The following is a 22,460-nucleotide window of genomic DNA, read 5'->3' on the forward strand; positions in this document are numbered from 1 at the left end:
ATTATGTTATTTTTAGATAATTCTGGCAATTTAGATTATTTTAAGTATGAAAATCATATGATCTGAGGTCATGGCGTGACCATATATACAATACAGCTCAACCAAGCGCCTTGTTTTCATAAAATTGTTACTACATAATAAAAATGTTATTGTCATGAAACATATTTTAATAAACAAAATTGTTAAAAGCCACCCAGAAGATATAGTAAAAAAAATGTTTTATTTACAAATGTAAAAAAAAAAATGTTTCAAAAAAATGTTCTCAATTCAGGAATAAATTATATTTTAAAATAATTTAAAAATAGAAAACAGTTATTTACAATTGTAATTTACAATATTGCTGTTTTTACTGTATTTTTAATCAAATAAATGCAGCATTTTGGGCATAAGAAAAACAAAACAAAAAAATCGGTAACACTTTTAGTGTCTAGAACGTTGAATTGACCAATCAGCATCCAAGGCCGAATCGATGCATTTATAAATCAGTTTATGATGTATATGTCTAATAATACCATCTCAGCACGTCAATGCTCCTACAGTGAATGCATCCACTATAAAATCGCAGCAGAGCGTTTACTGCAGTTATAAATGTACGCAGGTTGTTAATATGTATTGCGGGAGCACGGTTTATGACCGCATGCTTATTTTGGTAGTTGTTATTAAAATACAGGTATCATATAATAGGACGTGGTACCAGTATCAGTTTGAGCCTTTTTTGAGAGTATATCAGACAATCCCCATGATGAGCATCCTGTGAGAAGCTTGAGGAGACAGCGGGCACATGTTACTGTCAGGAAGATGTGGACGGGACCCGCTGCTGTCAAGATGTCACCACTTAGACAATAGATAAAAACAGCCTATTGTTTGATGAAGGCTGTTCCCACTCTTTTTCAAAGGAAGTGACTCAGAAGTCATTTACTAGAATCACGTACAAAGCGCGTTTGGACACTCCTGAATCTTGTAATCCGCTGTCTTCATTTATTTGCTTCCTTTGAAAAGACGAGCAGTTGTCTGTTTGAGATAAGATATCTGATCTCTCATAAAGCCGGAGATCTCATAACAGGCTCGTTGTCTAGCCGGAAAGATTGCTGTGTTTACTGTACGGAGGGCTTTGTTCAGTCAAATCTTACCAGGAATTGTGTTCTGATGCAACTGCTGCGGAGGTCTTAATCTGATCACGAAGCTCTTGTGTGGTAGTTGTGGAGTGTGGATTGTTTCCTTTGCTTACATGATATCTAACTGATTAAGTGAGGGGTCCTTGGTGGTTGCCTTATCTAGCTTTTACTCACTTTCTTGTTTAAAGGGACAGTTCAACCAAAAATGATAATGCAGCCAATATTTTCTCACCCTCTTGTCATTACAAACCTGTATGAATTTATTTTTTTGTCACGGCGTCACTATTTAACGTACCCTTTTAGCATAATTTTTTGACATGCAGGGTACTCCATTGCTTTCAGTTGTTTGCCTTGTGCGTCAAATCAAGACACATTCCTACTTTGCATTTGTAGAAGTAGAAATTATTTTGTAAATAGTTACACTTTTATATTCTGGAGCAAATAACCCTAAACCTACCCACTTCTTAACAATATAAAACACGTACAGGCGAATAAAAGTACAGTCACGGCTATTTATTGCAAAAACTGACCTAAAACTGTATAAAAATATTACTAATAACTGTTGCACTTTAAGTCTTCTGAAGCCATACGATATTATTTATGTGAAGAACAGACTGGACCTTTTTAATCGCTAAAAATAATAATTCTCCGTGAACGCACGCTCATTCAAAAGATACACGGTGCGTCCAAAATCAAATACTTCCCTACTATATAGTATGTGAAAAACAGCACGCCAAAAGAGTAGTATGTCTAAATACATACTGTAGTATTGGAAAAACAGTAGGCGAAAAATCCCCAGATGCGACTTCTGGCGAGATTCTGAAGTGTGCATACGATGGACACTTTACTATCCCATTAGGCCACAGGAGAGGACACATGAGAGCCAATGCCATCTCACCATCAAAACTGACGTAATGATGCAATCAGTCACGAGACACATGAGGGCCAATTACATTTCACAATCAAAGCTGACATAACGCTTCTTTGAGCGGCAATTTTTGCACTGGATCTATGGCGGATGGAGACAGTGATTCTTTTGGGTCTGTTCACACAAATCAATCGTTCTTCACACAAATCAATCGTTTGGCCTCAAAATTGTTATTGTATATTTGCACTTTTTGAATAAAGTGTGCCTGTAGTTGTGTCTGCCTGTTATATACTGCGTTTTATGTTGTATAATACAATTATAACCCAATACATAATTTCATCATGACATTCCCATGCCTAATGCATCTGTGTATGGCGTCATCGGTTTCTCATTGAAACCAATGGAGAACCCTGCGCGTCGAAAAATGCCCTGTGCGTTAAAAAGTGAAGCTCAGGGGTCCTGACCAAGTGTCAATAGGTGACAAGTTGGGAGTGAGAAAGTGTAACAATGTCTCAACCACTTGTGTGCTATACTCCAAATCTTCTGAAGTCATTTGATAGCTTTGATAGATCCAAAACCTTTTACAAATTCAAATCCACTCTCGCATAAACAAACATTCTTCCAATACCGTTATCAGAACGTTCATTCAAAGTTACCGCGTGTTTAAAAACGTGCTTAAAACGTTAGCTTAATTGACAGCTTAAAAAAAAACTGGACATTTCGAACGTTCAGAAATACCGTTTTAATGGGAACATTAGCAAAACGTTCATAGAACATGTTTTTGTTATGTTGAGCTGGGGTAACTCGCATCTCTCTTGTGTTCTTGGACATTCAAATATGGCAGCTCGAGATTCAATGAAGCATGAAATCTAATGATGTTTTTGTGCCAAACCTAACACAATGCTTCTTGATGCTTGACGATGAGAACATGGGTGAGGTTTTAGAGCCAGGACATTCTGCCTCACTCCTTTTGCGTTCCATGAAAGAAAGTCGTATGGGTTGGAACGCACGAGGGTGAGTAAATTATGACAGAATTTTCATTTTTGGCTGAATTGTTCCTTTAAGTGTGCCATTTTGGGGGGTGTTTTAGATCATATGCATAAGTGGATCTGTTTCCTTGTTATTATTCTGCCACTTTAAGGCTGTTTGTCTCCCTTCAAACAAGCTGATTGACTCGTGGAACAAGTCAAGGTCTAAGCTTTTGTCTCTTGACTAACAGGGGCAACTAGTGTGGCCACCGTAGTTTTAGACGCTGACACATAAAACACAAGGCTAACAAACAGGGGAGGACAGGAGGAGAGGAGGGACAACCTCTGAGACTGACAACCACCAATTGACTTCAACTACAAAACCCAATCATTAAAGTCGTTTGACTTCAATGAGCGGCCACCGCTGGGCCCACAGGAGAATAATATCTCCAGCTAAAATCGCCCCGCTAAATACATGCTTTCTATTTACTTTCTCCTACTTTGGTTGTTCCCCCCCCCCCCCTTTTTTTCTTATCTTTTGTACACGTTTTTGCCAGTCTTACGGACAACAGCCTATTATTTATTCAGAACGGGCGACACAATGCGAAAATGCATAATTCATTGAACTTTGTACTTTGCTGTTCTATTTGAGCATGAACAATGCATGAGCCGTATGGAAATATGCACACGCCCAGCAAATTCTGATGTGCCTGTAACCTTTTAAAATCAACCTGGATCATTTATTTACTTGTTTACGCATTTGTCTTTTGTGTTCGGGCCCCTGAAAACACGACTCAACTGTGTAGTGGTGCACTTCACAATTTTAGGCCTTACTTTTTAATGTTTTTTTCCCCCTCTTTTTGAATGTTATGGCTGTCATTTGAGGTGTGAGTGGTTCTAAATAGCAGTTTTGTGCTGTAGCAGAGCGAGGGTGTTAGTTACAACACTTTGCTTTAAGAAAAGATTATTTTGTTGTGTTATTATAAAGAGTGCAAAATTAACTCTGAAGGTGAAAACCAATCAAAAACTGCCAATTTAAAGAACGCGTAGTTACACTTTATTATAAGGTGTCTTTATTACACTGTAATTATACATTTATAAGTAATATTAAGTACTTACCATAGGGTTAGGGTTTGTTTTGGTTGAGGGTTAGTTGCATGTACAGTAATTATCCATAATTTATAGTTATTACTATAGTAACTACCGGTACATGTACTGTAACATGTGTAACAATGACACTGAATAATAAAGTACCGAATGCTTGCATATGTGGTTTGTGTAAAGGTATATTTTTAAAGAATGCTTTGGATCACATAATCTGATGTTATCTTCTAGCGATGAGAACGTGTAATCCGGTTTTCGGACCAAACTGTGCGTTCTGAGACAATAGGGATAAAGCTGGTGGACATATTCTGGCTTTTGCACAATGGCGTGGTCCATTCAGCAAGACTGTTGACCTCTGACCCCCCCTCCCTCATCTCTCAAGATGCACTTAAACTGTTTGTCAGAAACACTGAAGTGCACAGCCAGATCTGCCATGCCATAGCCTTCTGTTTCTGAAGGGCTGAGGACGCACACACACACACACACACACACACACACACACACACACACACACACACACGCACACATGTTGCATGGGTTTCCATGTTTTATGGGGACTTTCCATAGACATAATGATTTTTATACTGTACAAACTGTATATTCTCCCCCCCCTACACTAACCCTTCCCCTAAACACAAGCCTCACCGAGAACTTTCTGCATTTTTACATTTTCAAAAAAATATCATATATGATTTATTAGCTGTTTGCACTACAAAATGACCCTACAAGGTCAAATATATCTGGTATTACTATCTTTGTGGGGACACTTGGTCCCCACAACGTAAGGTTTACCAGGAGACACACACACACACAAACATTCCACAAATATAAGATGGCTAAATTATTTATTTGGTCAGAATTGAAAAATTAATATTATTTATGACATTTGTTTTTGACTATTTTTTTTTATATACTGTATATATATATATTTTTTTTGTTATTTATATATATAGGCCTATATATATAAATAACAGAAATTTACTGTGCGTGTATGTAACACTTTCATAATTTTCAAACAAGCTGAAATTGTCTGCATTAAATTACTTATTAGCTACTGACTGATAAATGCAATATAATTTATATACATGCTTGCTAGAGAGGAACTTGTAAAAATAAATCCATGACGTCTAGTCATGCAGTTTAGTTTTTATAAGGTATTGGCATTTGATCAAAGAGTTGCTTAAGATAGGATGAACTTTGATCTGATCTTGTCTTAGTGAATCATGTCAGAATCCGAATTACATTTTGAATGGCAGGCGAACATGCACACCCAAACAAAAGTTATTTTTACATTTGTATTTCCTTATATATTCGTGTGTGTGTGTGTGTGTGTGTGTGTGTGTGTGTGTGTGTGTGTGTGTGTGTGTGTGTGTGTGTGTGTGTGTGTGTGTGTGTGTGTGTGTGTGTGTGTGTGTGACAGACAGGGGATTATTGTCACCTAAGTGATGGATGATGCATCGGCCCCCAGCACTTGAAAGCATTGTGAGGGGGTCAAGATGGCCCTCTCAGTGCTGTCAGATCCTGAAAAGATTTACTGTAGAGACAGCTTAGCCCCATCATAATAGATTGCTTTAGGGGTGAAAGGAAGGCATTCCACCCACAGCAAATGACAACTAGCCATAGGACTACAGCACAATTCCACATCCAACTTTCATCTTTTAGACCAATGCAAGTTTCTGTCTGTTTGCTTAGCCTAACATTGAAAGATTGCCACCTGCATTGTGATACTTTTTATGTCATGTGTGATGCAGTTATTTTATATATATATTTTATCCAATTATTGTACATAATTTATTCGTTTAGTTATTGGTGATTCATTGACTTGAACAATATTTGAAATGGCCTAAAAACTGACAATAACAAACCGCTATAAATGTAGGCTTATAAATAGACAAAATCCGATGCACGAATTATAATTTTCAGTTGAAATAATCAGTCGTTTGTTTTCGTCAATGTGTAACAACCATCTATAAAGCAATATAAGCAACACACTCTCCTCTGTAAATATGCGATGATTATATTTAGTTAATTCGTTGATCAAACCGGAATCATGTAGCCTAGATCTTAATAATAATAAACTAAAGTTGTATTAATTATAATTAGACCTATAATAATATTACAATACATAAAACAATATATGCAAAAAAGTAGGCTTTATCGTCGTTTTTGTATTAAATTGCATAGGCTATTATTTATATAGAAAATTGAATAATTGGAGAACCGTAGCCCGCAAAAACGTTATACATTGCAATATTATCAATTATAATAGGCTACACAGCCTAATATGGGCTGCACGTAATGATTATTCGTGAATAGGATATTAAGGATTAAAGTTTGTGTTGTTGAATAGGCTGAGTATGACAGTTAAGTGTCTCAGGCAACATAATGCGTGTTTCTGTACCTCTGTCGGCGCAAATATTGAATTTAGTCTTTAAAAACGCAAAGACAAATAGTTTACAATATCTGCTAAATGTTTGTGGCAGAAGACAGCGAGTAAAAACAGGTGTAGCTTATATATTTAAAGCCCCGCGGAAATCCTCGCGCAGGGCACTGCTCGCGCTCAACCCCACAGTCGATGTATTATTATTTATTTTTTTACACTTTCATTAACTGGGAAAGATACATTTTCCATCAATAATAGATTCATATGGTGGTCAGAGGAGGAGAGGACATGGGGAGGGGTTCAATCCTTTTGGTTGGAGATAAGAGAGGAGGAGTGGCCGATAGAGAGAATCACTAATGAGCGCGACTCACCTCATCAAAGACGCGCGTGTTCGGACTCTGTCTCGCGCTGCTGTCGCGCGCAGTGTCATGATACTATGGGTTGCGTGCTGAACTCTACGGGACCAGAGCTGCTATTACAACTGGAGGCTTTAAGATCCACCGCTCAACAACTAGCCCAACTTTATCAACTCTCGGGAAAGAAAAAGGTCAGATATGCTCTTCCCTTCGTTTAACTGTAATTCTAATATTATTAATAATAATAATAATAGCTGTGTTATACACTGGCCACCCCTCTTGAGCGGCGAACTGATGCCTTGGCCTACTTTTGTAACACACATTAGAGTTGTCACAACAGTGGAGCTCTGAGATGAAGTTTGTGCAGGTTTTTAGCAGTATGTGTTGATTTCGGAGAGCAGCTGCTGTCGCCTAGCCCTGAGCGCCCTCATGAGGGAACAACTGGTACTGTCATTTTCAGTGTGTGAACAGTCTGTGATGCCGCTTCATAAAGCGGACTGGTTCTTTTCTTTTATTATGATTATTATTTAAGTCTATTTAGGTGAGCTGCACTCTATAAATAATTTATTTGACAAAATAAACGCATGGTTTTTGAGTGTATTTTGGTTAAAACACACAGCAGATGTGGTTTGTCATCACAGCGCTCTTGAATGATTTTAATTGTGGTTAATTTAGGAAACTTTGCAGCAAAACATTTGACTTATTAATTGACAACCGCGATAATAATATATAGACTATAGCCTATTAAAAAACTGTATTTAGGATTTAGATTTTAGATTCAAAACAAATACACATATTGTCATTTACCCTAGATAAATAATTTTAGCATAGGCTGTACGGAAATCTATAGGTAAGTAACACAATACTATCATGTTTTTTTGTGTTTTAAAAAATTCTGCGTGCGTGTTTCATTTGATTTTTGATTTTTTTATTAAAAACGAAAACACATCAAACACTTCGGGTTACGATTAGCCTACATAGCCTACAATGTATACATTTAAAAATCTATTTATTTATTTATATTATTTTATTATTGTATTCTTTAATTTCACCTATTTTATTAGGGGAATTATTTTGATGCGCTCGTTTATTTTGTGTGTGTGCTTTCATTTATTTCTCGTTGGCCTTCGGTAAGTAAATATCGAATGAAGCATGGGCGATTTCAAATGCGCTTTTCATTTAATAATTACTGCATTATCTGTTTATCTTCTCCTTTGTGATTGTTTGTCGTGTGTGTTTTTTATCCTTAAAAACATTGTAAAATATAACCTATTAATAGCATTTCTTTAACACATGCTATGTTTAAAATAAAGCCTTATATTTCTCCAAAAAAACACGGATGATGATAACAATAACTATCAAGTAATAATAATAATAATAACAGCCTAATTGATTGCCTTTTGTTGTTGTTGTTTTAAAAATCTCATGCGTCTTTATTCTCTGTTTGCAGATCTGTTATAAAGCTATTAGAGAAATTGAAATAGGGGAGGAGTTACTGGTTTACATGAAGGACGGAGTTTTCCCCGAGGGCTCAATGGCACCGAACCTGGAAGGTGAGATTAATGCAAGTCATTAGGCACTCTTTTAAACAAACTCACACAGACCACACTCGTTCACCTCTTCTAACAGTTAGTAGCATGCTTTATGTGGCCTGTGTATGTCCTAATGTTGAGTTCGGCAATGAAGAAAATTAATTCAAGAAGAAGTCCATTTCAACCCGAGGCAACTGAACTATACGACTATTCGACGACATTTACAATGAAATTTCAGCAGTATAGAAGTTGATACACATGTAGTTATTTTTGGTGGCTCATTTCATTTATATAAAAAAGTTTTACTCACTGTCAAATCGAGAAATCGCGAGAATTTTTTTTTTTTTTTTTACAAAATATAGCCTGTGTGTGTGTGTGCGCGCGCATTTGTGTATATGTATGCATGTATAAATATGTGTGTATACAGTATATACATATAGTCTATATATATATATATATATATATATATACACACACACACACACACACATACTTTTATATTTTATGTTAGATGTGATTAATCACAATTAAGTGATTTGACAGCATTATATATAGCCTACATAGAGAGGGGGGGGGGCTGCACTGTATGCAGTATGCAGATATGCAGTGTTTATTGTTTTGTTTTTTGTCTGATTTTTTTCCTAAAGCCTTCATTTTTCACTTACATTTTTTTTTTCTCTAAAAGCAGGGGTTGTCACTTTCCATATTAAAACGCAGAATGTTGGCAATTTTGAAACAAGCTCATAGTCTTCTGAATCGTTTCTGTTTCCAAGTGATCTGGTAATTTTGGATTTGGTGCTCAGAGTAGTTGATACAGACTAGAAAATTGCAAAAGCACTGAAGTGTGTCACAGCGCAGCAGTCACTCTCCAACACATGCACAATGTTTTATCTGATAGAGATGTGTCCTCAGATCTCCCTGCCAAAAAGGCCAGAAGAGAACGCTCTCTGGGAGAGCTAAGAGAGACAGGGACGCCAAAAGATGCAAGCCAGGCTCCACTCAGACAGATCAATCCAGAGAACAAAAGAAAGGAAACGTAGAGTAGAATGAACGCGGCCATCGAAGAGGAGTCAGACGAGAGGCTGAGAGAGACAAACCGATAGACAGACAGAATGAGAGCTCTCGACATCTACCTCCTTCTCATGGCTTATCGGTGGTGGAATTTGGAGTGGAGCTGGAGGAGTCTCGGGGGACCTCACCCATGCTCACAGATTAGCCGCTAAACTGCACATAATTGTGTTCCCCCTACTTCTCTCCAAGAGCTATTAGTTTCCCATTCCCTGTCTTTTCCCCAACATTCCTGCCTTTGTCGTTAGTGCTACCGATGGGACGGAGAGATAACGTCTCAAATTCTTTTTATGGCTTCTCTCGATAAAAAAAAAAAAAAAGTCAGTGCAGAAATTAAATCTGCACAGAATTTTTTCACTTCAGTTTTCCCTGTAAAGGCCTCTTTGAGGTTACAAGGGGAGTTCATTCAAAATGCTCGTTTATTCTGCAGGAAGTCTATGAGCATTGCAGTGGAGCGTGTTCTGTCAATACATGTCATTAGAAAAGAAAAATAAAGCAGAATATGTGATCCTAGTTAGGACAGCATCGGCGCAAGCATTGCTTTCACAATATTGATTTAAAGAATAATGAAAGTCATCCAACTTGGCTTGATCTGGGCCATGCATGGAGTATGTCAGAGATATCTGAGTTTAATTTGAGGATGATGATAGCTAATGAATCAAACCTTAGTACCTTAGCATTTCCTTGCCTCTCCACGACTCCAGGGTTATCTGTGTACTTGGCTCTTGTGTCAGGATATCACCGAGGATAAAACAGCCACGTTTTTAGCCATTTAACCCCGGGTCATATGAACAATTACTCCAAAGACAGATTTTCAGTCGAAAGCAAGTCAAAACCCATGACATTTTTATCTTTAATCTTGTAATCTCTTTACTGTTTTATGTCATTTTTCAATGTTGTAAAATAGTATTGATCTTAAATATTTTGTATTTGTTATAGAACACATGTTTTTCTTTAAGCATCCTTACATTCAGTGAAAATATGGTTACTTACTATCAAAACGACAAGCATTTTTGGATGTTATGCATTTGATATTAAAACAAAAAGTATTTGGAAGCCTACGCTAGACTTAAAGATGTGTACATTTAATTACATTATTGAAAACATGATGTGTAAAGTCAGTTCTCCTAAAGTTCACACAGGTGTCCTATAGAGTAACCACAGGTGAAGTTCATCAAATTAACCATGGACATGTTCTACTAACATTTGACAACCAGAAAGTGCTTAAATATTTTTCATTTTAAACAGTATACCTATTGTTTTATCATTTAAAATATATTTTTTGAGGTTTGCTAGAAAAGTAAATGCGACTATTATTAATCTAACATGATGACTTTCAGACTATTTTAATTGTGGCTTAAGTGTCCGAATACGTTTTGAGGTGTTATTCTGAAGACTGTACCTTTTACAATTGAATAATTCCTTTTAACAAATAATGTTATTCATGAGCGATTGTGTGATGGTGTCCCAACAGATGAGCAGATGTACCGCTGTGAACACTGTGATGAACTCTTTACGTCAAAGCTGGAGTTACGGCGGCATCAGAAATACTCCTGCAGCAGCGGCAACTCTATCTTTGACTCACTAAGCGAAGACTTCAAACAGGAGCGCGAAGACAGCGATGAGCCAGTGCACGAGTGCAAAGACTGTGAAAAGATCTTCCCTAGCGAGTACAGGTCAGCACACTCCTCCATACTGTGTAGTTGTAATGACCCACCGAGCTTTAGGTTACCCCAAGCTGTAAGAATTAAAAAAAAGGGGGGTAAAAATGCTTTCTAATGTTTATTTTCCTGATTTGTGTACATCAATGGTTCTCAACTGGTTTTGCTTTAAGACCCAGATTTTACATTGTACCAGTGACCCAACACAGAACCAAAATTGTTTATTGCACGTGTGTATGTTAAATGTGTATGATAAACATGCGGACAATAAACTTTTGCATGAATAATATGTTTATCTTACAAAAGCAAACAATAATGTCCTTAAAATCAAACAATGAAATGTACTAACATTACAATGAGCCGCATAGGAAAACATTATAAAAAATGATTAACATGACACAGAACCCAAAGGAAAAGGTCGCCACAAACCACATTTGGCATTTTGCCTAATTTGGCTACCAAGAGATAGATGATTATTTTTTATGAGTTTGACTGTGCAGCCTTTGATGTAAAAAAAAAAAAACTTAAAAACATGTTGCTGTTGTAATTATACATGGCTATATGATAAGTTGTATTACTTGCATTTAGCATTCTTCTTCCCTGTGATATGCAATCTTATCAGAACAGACCAGTTTAGAACCTCTGGCCTACATGGTGGTCACGTAGAGAATATTTATGGTGTTCTTATTTATTCTTAGTCTGGGGCAGCATATGATCGTGCACACTGAAGAGAGAGAGTATAAGTGTGACCAGTGCCCCAAAGCTTTCAACTGGAAATCCAACCTCATTCGCCATCAGATGTCACATGACAGTGGCAAGCGCTTTGAGTGTGAAAACTGTGATAAGGTATGTTTCTGCAACCACTTGTGTTTTTGAATGCGTTAATCAGTTTATATGTGGGAAGCTGAAACTTAAAGTGCTCATGCAATATTAAGATTTTATGTTTTAAAATGTTTTTGAAGAAAATGTGTATTTTTTTTACATTCAGTAATTTGTTTTAAAAAGGTCCTGCAATGCATGTGACAAATGATTTTTTAACAGTACAAACATTCCATGTAATCTCTTGATTAATATGAGGTCATGAAAGCTGCAGAATAATTATAAAATGCAATAGCCAAATTTTGTTTAAAATTCTTTTAGATGGATGTCACACCACAGGACGTCAACTTTCCAAAAGTATTACTTTTCACTTCCCATGTACTTCAAATTTAAAAACATTGTTATGCTAATAGTACAATTAATTTTCATTCATTTTCATCTTACATTGCCTTTACACAATGTACGATTTGTATATTTGGACTTGGCACTAAGTTGGCATATTTCTGTGGGTTCTTCAGGTGTTCACAGACCCCAGCAACCTCCAGCGCCACATCCGCTCTCAGCACGTCGGTGCCCGAGCCCACACCTGCCCTGAGTGTGGCAAGACCTTTGCCACCTCCTCGGGCCTCAAGCAGCACAAGCACATACACAGCAGTGTCAAGCCTTTCATCTGTAAGTCTGAGCAGTCTTGTCTAAGCCTCAGATACAATTACCAGTGTCCAAAGACCTCCCGGCTAGCTCCACCCCAAGATTGTGACAGCTGTTGTTTTATAGGTCAGAGAAACTAAATGAAATTCTAGAGCCATTCTTTGTTTTGTTCTACATTTGTTGGGCTTTTCTTTCGTGCTTTCTTTTTCGCTCTTTTAATTACTCCATTTTACCCTTCTTCCTTTTTTTTTGTTTCTTTTTTTTTGTTGTAACTGTGCATTTTCTTTTGAGGGCCCATTAAGGCTTGTATTTGGCCAAGGCAGATTTCATGTTTAGAGGTTAATGTATATGCCTTGTCTTAGCTGCCCTCTTACCAAAACTGAGAAAACATCATCTTCATTTTGCTTGGCTTCACAATGTTTTGTGTGTTACCACCAGTGTCCAAATGCATGTATGCTGTACCAGTGTACATGTATTTGTATGTATACAAAATTAGTCGAAATAGTTAATCTATTAATAAAGAATATCATCAACAAGATATTAATTTGCTAATTGATCATAGTTTTTAACATATAACATTACCATGTGCAGCCTTTTTTTTAATTTCACCTTCGAACCAGAGTAGAGTTCAATGTAGACTGGGGTAGCCAACCCTGCTCCTGGAGGTATGCCTTCCTGGACACTTCAGTTTCACCCCTGCTCCAACATACCTGCCTGTAATCCTGAACAGCTCGATTAGCTGTCCCAGGTGTGTGTCTGATTAGGGTTGGAGCTAAACTCTGCAGGAAGGTAGCCATCCAGGAGCAGGGTTAGCTACTTCTGATGTGATTGTTGAACATGATAAACAGCATGCACAGTTTATTGGTTGATCTAATCAGCTGCCGGATTATCACTTCTATTGAATGAACGCCAAATGAAAACAGTATGTTAATAGAATTAACCAGTCATGTGTGTTCTCCCAGGTGAGGTGTGTCACAAATCGTATACCCAGTTCTCTAACCTGTGTCGTCACAAGCGGATGCATGCAGACTGCCGCACCCAGATCAAGTGTAAAGACTGTGGGCAAATGTTCAGCACTACCTCCTCCCTCAACAAGCACCGGCGCTTTTGCGAGGGCAAGAATCATTATAATCCCGGAGGCATATTCACATCGGGCATACCAATGACATCCAGTCCCATTTTAGGCAAGTCCAAGTCTCATCCTGGCTTGAACCATGGTGGACTTAACTTCGGTGATTATTTCTCATCCAGGCCACATCATGCAGGTTTGCCCTTTTCCCCAGCACCTCCTGCATTCCCAGCCATGTCACATGGCTTCCCAGGGATCTTTCCCCCATCACTATATCCTAGACCGCCATTGTTACCTCCTAGTTCACTGCTCAAGAGCCCACTTCAAGATGGGAAGCTGCCTCCTCTTGATGCTCCTACTCTTTCCGTGGTTTCATCCATGCACAACAGCAATGGAAATGTAGGAAGTGGTCTCAGCAGCCAGTCAGAGGAGAACCGAGAGTCCAAACTGGACTTCTCAGACAACAAGAATAAATTGAAGATGAACGACATGTCTGATGGTAGTGATTTGGAAGATGTTAACACATCTAGTGGCACAGATCTAGACACCACCACTGGCACTGTGTCTGGCTCCGACCTAGAAAGTGAGGCAGAGAGCGAACGGGAGAAGAGCAGAAGGAAACCGGTGCAGGAGAGCAAGCAGGATGAAGTGAGCAGCAGTTCAGTATCTGTCTCCAGTTCAGGGAACCTCCCTTGCGAACGCCCATTCCTCTCCTCCCAGCATTCCTTTTTCCCACCACCAGAAGAGCAAGCACTTCCACCCTCCGGGGCCACCACTGACTCAATTAAAGCCATTGCCTCCATTGCAGAAAAGTATTTTGGGCCTGGATTCATGGGCTTGCAGGAGAAGAAAATGGGCTCCTTAAACTACCATTCCATGTTTCCTTTCCAGTTTCTGCCCAACTTCCCACATTCCTTGTACCCATTCACAGACAGAGCACTCAATCCTGGTATGTTCTTCAAACCTGAGCCTAAATCACCTCGTGAGCACATACAGAAATTACCTACAGCCACTGGTGCGGATTCACCCTTTGACCTAACCACCAAACCCAAGGAGGTCAAACCTCTCCCTCCACCCCCCAGCAAGCCAGCCTTGCCACCCAACGCCCTCCGGGCCCCTGGTGAGGAACAGCCTCTGGACCTTAGCATAGGCAGCCGAAGCCGAGCCAACCACAACGGTGGCACACATGAGCAGCGCAAGAATCACGTCTATGGTGCAAACTGCAAAGCAGCTAAAGATGAACACCCAGCACTAACTCAGTCCCAGAACTTGCACCAGCCCCAGATGCATCAGCCTCAAGTATCCCTTCCCCAGCCACCTCCTCCCCAGCAGCCGTCGCTCCACTACGCCAAGCCCTCGCCGTTCTTCATGGACCCCATCTACAGGTATTTCAAGCCGAGTAGGCCTTATTGTATTACCCACCACAATGACAATCCAAACCTGTAGATAGGGATATGTTAAAATGTGACAAGTTATTGAAAAAGTATTGGGACCCAGTAGGTTTACAATCAACCTTCGTTCGTACGTAACCCTTGGTGTTGTTGTCCAGCAGGGTGGAGAAGAGGAAGCTATTAGACCCAGTAGGAGCTCTAAAGGAGAAGTACCTGAGGCCGGCACCACTACTTTTCCATCCTCAGGTAATTTTTTTAACATATATTTGCTTTACTTCCTCTTGTTCCTTGGTAAAGATCCTGCTCTTCATTGCATTCAAGTACAGTGGAGTATGCCAAGATGCCAAAAACACCAGTGTTTTGGACAAATTCACAAATTCCCAGTGTCCTCCGCCTCACGCCCTGTTTGGTTCAAGGGGAGCCTTGATGTTTTAAAAAGTCCTGACTTCTGATGGTATTTATTTTCACTAGATTATTTTCATCATGAAGATAATCTCATAAGAGGTATTGCCTGTTCTGGCATGCTGTGCATTCAAAATTCGTTATCTTTTGCTTAGAAAAACAACCCCCATTGTTTGTGTTAGTATTTTAAACCTTTCCCACCTTTGAACGGTGACAACAATAATGAAAATATTATTAATAATGGCCTTTTGAATTGAAACAAATTATGCCACATACTTTCGGAGTAGACCATTGTCTCTGGGAAGTTCTCCGTTGAGTCCCCACCACTAATAACTTCCTAGCATTTCTTTCTTGCTCTGGCTGCCTAGATAATGTCTGCATGTCGATCAGGGACTTCCTGTGTTTGTGTGTAATAGAATGGCCTCTCTTGTTGGGAACTGTCTTATCTGACCTGTAAATCTGGCCTCCATCAATGCTGACCTACCTCCCCCCAAATCCAAACCTTCTCTCGCTCTTTCCTTCTCTCTTTTCAGCAGCCCCCTATTTATTCAAATCTATTTACTTCTACAGGTGATCTATCTATCTATCTATCTATCTATCTATCTATCTATCTATCTATCTATCTATCTATCTATCTATCTATCTATCTATCTATCTATCTATCTATCTATCTACTGTATCTATCTATCTATCTATCTATCTATCTATCTATCTATCTATCTATCTATCTATCTATCTATCTATCTATCTATATCTGTCTGTCTGTCTGTCTGTCTCATTGTATATTTCTGCAGTTTTTAAAATGTATACATTTTAAGACAACATATTTGTCTTTGAGAAATAAGTGATCATGATTTTAAAAAAGGTTTAAGCATTAACAAGAGCACCATTGCCTTTTGATATTCTAAGCTAAAACACTGACAGAATCAAGGTGATACCGAGACACGTACAGTATAAATAAATTAAAACGCACTGTCTGTCTCTGTGTTTATCCATATTCCAAAAGTAGGAAGGATGTAAGCTGTTTTTGGCCATAGAGCCACATAGCGAAGCCTTTGTTCTGCAACAGGGGAAGTACTATCAGCGAGGGGTATCTTAAACTGCATTGTATGGTTACCGCTCACGGAGGTGAATGGCTCATTCAGACGCTTCTCTCAGAGATTTGTTGGGAACAAAGTAGGAGCCGGGGGCTCCCAAGGGGCTGCTCGAGTGGCTGCCAACGTGCCATAGGTTAGGGAGGTCACTCTTGAACAGCACAATCAAGACTCGACCTTCTGATATATAACTTCCTCCAGCTTTCCATCCTGTCTGGTTATGATGCAAACTCTCAGGCTCTCTGTCAGAGTTCCTCACCACCGCTATTATTTTGTTCTTCGTGTATCTGCCCTAAACAAATGCAAAAAAAACAAATCTTAGTCCCTAATCTCACACAAAATCAATCCAAGAGAAGTTTCTGATTAAATGAGCCCCTGAGCTGTGCATCAAACATAGAGTATTCCTCTCTGAACTCGCCTCATGTTCTCTCCTCAGGTGTCTGCGATGGAAAACATGACTGAGAAGTTGGAAAGCTTTGCCGCTCTGAAACTGGATGCTCCCAATTCCCTCCAGCACCCCTCACACCATCTTTTTAACTTCCGCTCCCCGCCTCCCTCTCTCTCCGATGCTATCTTACGCAAAGGCAAGGAGCGATACACCTGCAGGTGAGCGCCGCTCATGAAACAAGAGTAAACATCCCTAAAAGATTCCTTTAACTCTACAGTTTTATTTTGAGCATGTCTACCGTAACCATACCATTATAGTTAGAAGTACACACTAATGCACACATAATAGAAATAGACTATATATAAAGATAAAGTTACCAATGTTCTGCTTTTGTTTTATTAGTCAAAATTTACATTGAATGTCCCCAGACAATGAGTTAGAACTCTTTGAATTTGAGAGTTGTAACAATGCTAGATGACCGTATCAAAGTATAGTTTCCATCCTTTGCAGGTACTGTGGGAAAATCTTTCCCAGGTCAGCTAATCTTACAAGGCACTTACGAACACACACAGGAGAACAACCCTACAGGTAAGCCACTCTTGTACATAAACTCTTGTGTTATACACACACACACACACACACACACACACACACACACACACAAATGCAGTATTGAAATTCTAAAGCTTTTTACCCCCTGTGTGAAGGAGACTTACCTCACAATTTATTCCAATAGTTTGATGTTATATCATGTTGCTAAGCTAACGACACAATACTTTAATAAACAAAATACAAAGCTAATCAGTTGCTGATTATTAAGCTGCTTACATTTTGAAACTGCCCTTGTATTGGAAACGTAGAAAACTTAAAAACTGTCTGTTTGTTGTTTTATGTGATCAGCACATGAGATTTGTTCTAGCGTATTACGTTGCTATACAAATGTTGCTCATTCTGAGAAATATCACATAGAAACAATGAAAGACATAAGAGGCAGCACGATCAAAAAAGAAAGAAGATTGATTCTGTCTGTGCAGATGTTTTGGAGGTAGAGCAAGCTCTGGACAATGTTGGCTGGTAATAGCACCCCGGAGACATCCACGCTCTGTTTATAGAACTGCTTAATTATCATTGATTTGGCTTCCAACCAGCTGTGGAAAGTCCTCTATGAGGGCACTTTGGAGATGAACCATGAACCGACTTTCAAAGTTTTAAGTGATATTTTGACCTAGGCATGACTAAGATGTGAAAGAAGAAAGACTTTTACTGCCAAAGGTAACCTAACAGTCCAGCTTCTCAACAAATTTAAGTAAAAGCATTCATTTACTAGAAAAAATATCTTAATGGTGCTTAAACATGATTTTTACTAATGCTTAGAGTTAGGGATTTGGACAAACCCCTGACCATAAGTAATAAACTTTGACATCCAACCCGTCCCGCACTGTTTGTGCAAGAGACATAAATGTTACCTCATATTGCGACTTCATGACGTATGTTATTACTTTTCTAAGCAAACAGACTTTTTGCTTTGTGTATAGTGAAACAAGTGAAAAATTCCATAGACATTAATAAAGACGAAAGCTAGCAACTAAACAGGACTCTCTTGCAACTACCCACCCAGAACACCCTAACAACCATACAACTCCTCAATAAGCGCATAGCACCACCGGGAAACCACCCAGAACACCGTAGCATCAGGGCAGCAGCTTTTGCACAAGCATGCACTATAATCTCCTTTTCTTCAGAAAGTGTACAAACGTAGGTGTCTGCATTGTTTCCTTCCACAACAGTTATTTTCTTTTCTTTTTATTTACGTATGTATTTTGGCATTCTACTTAAAAGCATTTGGAAGTTCTGTAGCGTATATCAGTTTCACACGAGTTTTTCTTAGCGTACAAAAAAGGTCAGGCGGAATCAGACCCCTCTTTGAGTTCTACAAATCTACCATAGAGCCCTGTGAACACACTCAACGAGATAGAGAGCCTCCCGTGGGACACGGCCACTACATGCTTGGCTCCTTCACAACAATCCCCTGATTAGCTCATTTAGAAACAATTTACCCTAACAAATAGCAGACATCATCAGCATCTCCCCATCTTACTTTCAGCAAAAAAGGGCCGAGTCAGGCCAATATCAGAGCGGGCCGGCTTCATTGTAGTAGGTTATTTGCCTGCTGTAGATGCTATCAGCTACTCTACGTAGCGAAATTGGCCCACTAGGTCTGACCATTGAAAGACCCCATTCGGATTGTAACGCTTCATGTACAGTCCTTGTAACAGAGAAAAAAAGAACTGAGATGATGAAGTAATTTAAAGTCCCTCTGGACCAAGTAATGAAAATAAACAAAATGGGGGGCAGAAAAGACTGGCTTAAAAAAAAAAAAACGTTGCCTTGGCATTTTACCATTCTCTATGAACCATGATGTGCCAAGTCTGGAAAATCGTTTCCACAGAAGCGCACACACATTTGCTCACAAAATAAACTGGAACATGAAAAGGGGCCTGCATCTTGATTCTGAGCACTTGATGACGAGCGATTTTCCCAAAGCAATTAGCCCTGAAAGTCAACTTTGCTGCGACCGCGGGAGTCTAAGCTACACCGGCCACCCAACAAAGAAAGCACTGTCCGGCAAACTCCTGACACTGCCTCGCTGCGATGTTTGTTTATCAGCACATTAAACTGATGTTCTCCTGCCTATTCTGGCTGATCTGACATTGAAAACAAGTAATCCAGAGCGATGGAAGCCCAACCGTGACTGTTGAGACACTCTAGCACACAGAGAATATCTCATATCACACACTGCAAACATGTCAAAATATGGAATCTCAAAAAAGGGAAATGAACTGCATTATGTCTATCATGATTACAAGACTAGCTATTTCATTGGCTTACGTGAAGGAAAAACATGATGGCAAAAAATATGAGCCATTGAAGGACATAAGGGAGTGTTTGCTTTCATACACAAATGAAATCAGAGCTTTCTGAGAGAAGAAAGCACTGGTCAACACCTGCACTCTGCATTTCCTTGGTCAGCCTCTTGGTGGGGTCATTGTCACCAAACATTGAACACACAGTATTTAATGGTAGCGACAATATTAAGCAATTTTCCCAACAAAATGTCCTATATTTCACTTGACTGAAACTACAGATATGTTTTTAATCATTTTCATATTTTTTAATTTGTTTATTTCTAATGTGTCCTACATGTAGGCCCAAAATGGTGTAATACAATGACTTTTGATTATTGTTTTCAGCCCAGCACAAACCTCATATGAAATCTTTGATTTTTTTTTTTCCCCTCCTTCTTTCCTTCATAGATGTAAATACTGTGACCGATCATTCAGCATCTCCTCCAACCTCCAGCGACACGTTCGTAACATTCACAACAAGGAAAAGCCTTTCAAGTGCCACCTTTGCAATCGCTGCTTCGGCCAACAGACCAATCTGGACCGCCACTTAAAGAAACATGAACACGAGAATATTCCAGGTAAAATCAATTTCCTTAATATTTTTTCCCAATTTCTTTAAATAACTTTTTAATTCAAAAAGTATCTGGCAAGAGCACATGCAACGGTAGTTTTGAAGGGATAGTTCAGCCAAAAACTAAAACTTTGTCATCATTTACTCACCCATATGTTTTTCCAACCTGATTATTGGAAACATTTTTTATTTATTTACATAGAAATATTTTTTCATCTGTTTAACTATAAAGAAGATATTTTGAAGTATGTTGGTAACCAGACAGTTGACGGTAGCAGTTGACTTCCATAATAGGAAAAAATACCATGGAAGTCAATGGCTATCAACTGTTGGATCACAGACATTCTTCAAAATATCTTCTTTTCTGTTTTAACAGAAGAATGAAATTCATACAGGTTTGGAGCAACATGAGGTTGAGTAAATGATGACAAATTTTTCATTTTTGGGTGACCGATCCCTGTCCATGTCAAATATTTCCTCCCTCTTTCTTATTTAATGAGTTATTTAGTAATCATTGTATCTGTTTATTTATTGTAGTGAGTCAGCAGTCTGGGATCCTCTCGAATTTAGGAACAAATATCTCCTCACCGAACTCTGAGTCTGACAATCATCCACTTTTGGATGAGAAGGAGGACTCGTATTTCTCAGAGATTAGGAACTTCATCTCCAATAGTGAGCTGAACCAGGCCTGCAGCTCCTCAGAGAAAAGGTACGAGCTCGCACTCATGCACAAACACACACATGGACAGAATATGTTTTGAAACTATGGCAACAAACCTACTGTATAGAATCAGATTCAGACACGCTTGTCATGAAGTTACAGTCTGCCCTCTAGTGGAGGACTGTGGTACTGCTTCACTCCCACCAGCCGTGTGTGTGTGCGCGCGCGCGTGCATTACAGACTTTGTCTTCAGTGGGCAGAGGGACGGGACATCTCAATGAGTCATTTCACCTTGTTGAGTTCTGTTCTGCATTAAGCACAGCCAGATACACATCAGGGAGCACATTCCATCGCCTTATGAAAACACCAAACAAAAGCTCATTACTGCCAAATTCATGAACCGTCAGCACGCCTGTCGGTGTGTGGCCAGGTTCACATCGCTTCAGATTTTGGTTTAGGTACTGTGGAGTTTGATTAATGCAGACAAACGTGTACGAACAGATACATGGCCAAATACATGAATTCTTTCTTAGACGTGTAATAGTCCTCCTCGATTTTACCGGCTCCTCCACACTCCTTGGTTCTGCCTCATCACTTTAAAGCTCTGCCGTGGACTGAAACCTCACACTGCCATCTGGGATCAATAGTCCTGTCCCGACTCGTACAGCAGGCCTGGCATTTTAATATCTGTAATTCAAATAAGTGCTCTGTTTTGTCTCCCTGCAAATCGGCCTCACAGAAACACCCGCTTCAAATGGACAGGCAGCTGCAATATTCCCCTATGCGCTCATGCATCTTATTTCATGATGTTTGCCTGTTTCTCTCTCGGTTTCTGTCACTCTTGTGCAGCCAGTCAGCATTCACGGTGGAGCGTCTTTTTTCTGCTTTTAGTTTCTTCTTCGGTCTTTGATACTGCATAGGAAATAATAATACAAAATGTAATATATCATTTGTTTCTCCTATAAAGGTCTCACATTTGCCTCTTCTAGAGTTTCAGAAGCTATCTCAACAGTCTCTCAATGAGACATAACTGAGAACTCAATTGTCTGAGCAAAATGATACACTCGTACTTAATCACTCCATCCTGAGCTATCCTGTCCAATACTGATTTTTAAATAAATACAACAATTTTCTCATTTGGCCCTATTTATATTTTTCCAAAAGGAATTTTTACAGTATACAGTAGTTTATAGTCAAATATAGGCTAGGCTATTCAAAATAATTTGATAAACAAATACAATAATTGTCTCTTTTGTCAACAACAATTGCCATTTAATCATATTTGTATTTCTCATAAGGAATTTTCAGAAAAAACATTCAAGACATGTTTGATACTCAAATGAGAACACTCATCTGAGGTATGACATTCAAATTATGTTTAAATAAATACAACAATTGTCTCAGTTTTGTTTTTATTTCTCTTAAGGAATTGTCGGACATAACTGAGAAATCCATT

At 38.9% G+C, this 22,460-nt stretch overlaps 1 protein-coding gene across 6 annotated transcripts in view; it reads left to right on the plus strand.

The window, feature by feature from the left end:
* Positions 1-22,460, plus strand: part of prdm16 (PR domain containing 16) — a 269,870-nt gene that overhangs the window by 238,661 nt on the left and 8,749 nt on the right. For 2 of the 6 annotated variants that reach the window (XM_079637360.1, XM_079637362.1), the window contains 11 exons: positions 8,245-8,347; positions 10,869-11,070; positions 11,754-11,901; positions 12,196-12,231; positions 12,393-12,546; positions 13,485-14,976; positions 15,141-15,228; positions 16,915-17,084; positions 17,377-17,454; positions 20,181-20,350; positions 20,881-21,052. In XM_079637360.1, coding sequence (XP_079493486.1) covers positions 8,245-8,347; positions 10,869-11,070; positions 11,754-11,901; positions 12,196-12,231; positions 12,393-12,546; positions 13,485-14,976; positions 15,141-15,228; positions 16,915-17,084; positions 17,377-17,454; positions 20,181-20,350; positions 20,881-21,052 — 2,813 coding nt within the window. Of the gene's footprint in view, positions 1-6,841; positions 6,986-8,244; positions 8,348-10,868; positions 11,071-11,753; positions 11,902-12,195; positions 12,232-12,392; positions 12,649-13,466; positions 14,977-15,140; positions 15,229-16,914; positions 17,085-17,376; positions 17,455-20,180; positions 20,351-20,880; positions 21,053-22,460 lie in introns of those variants that run through there. The other 4 variants (XM_079637363.1, XM_079637364.1, XM_079637359.1 and 1 more) reach the window with 4 other exon arrangements.

This window comes from Phoxinus phoxinus (assembly GCF_949152265.1).
Source record: "Phoxinus phoxinus genome assembly, chromosome: 15".
NCBI classification, from domain to species: Eukaryota; Metazoa; Chordata; class Actinopteri; order Cypriniformes; family Leuciscidae; genus Phoxinus; species Phoxinus phoxinus.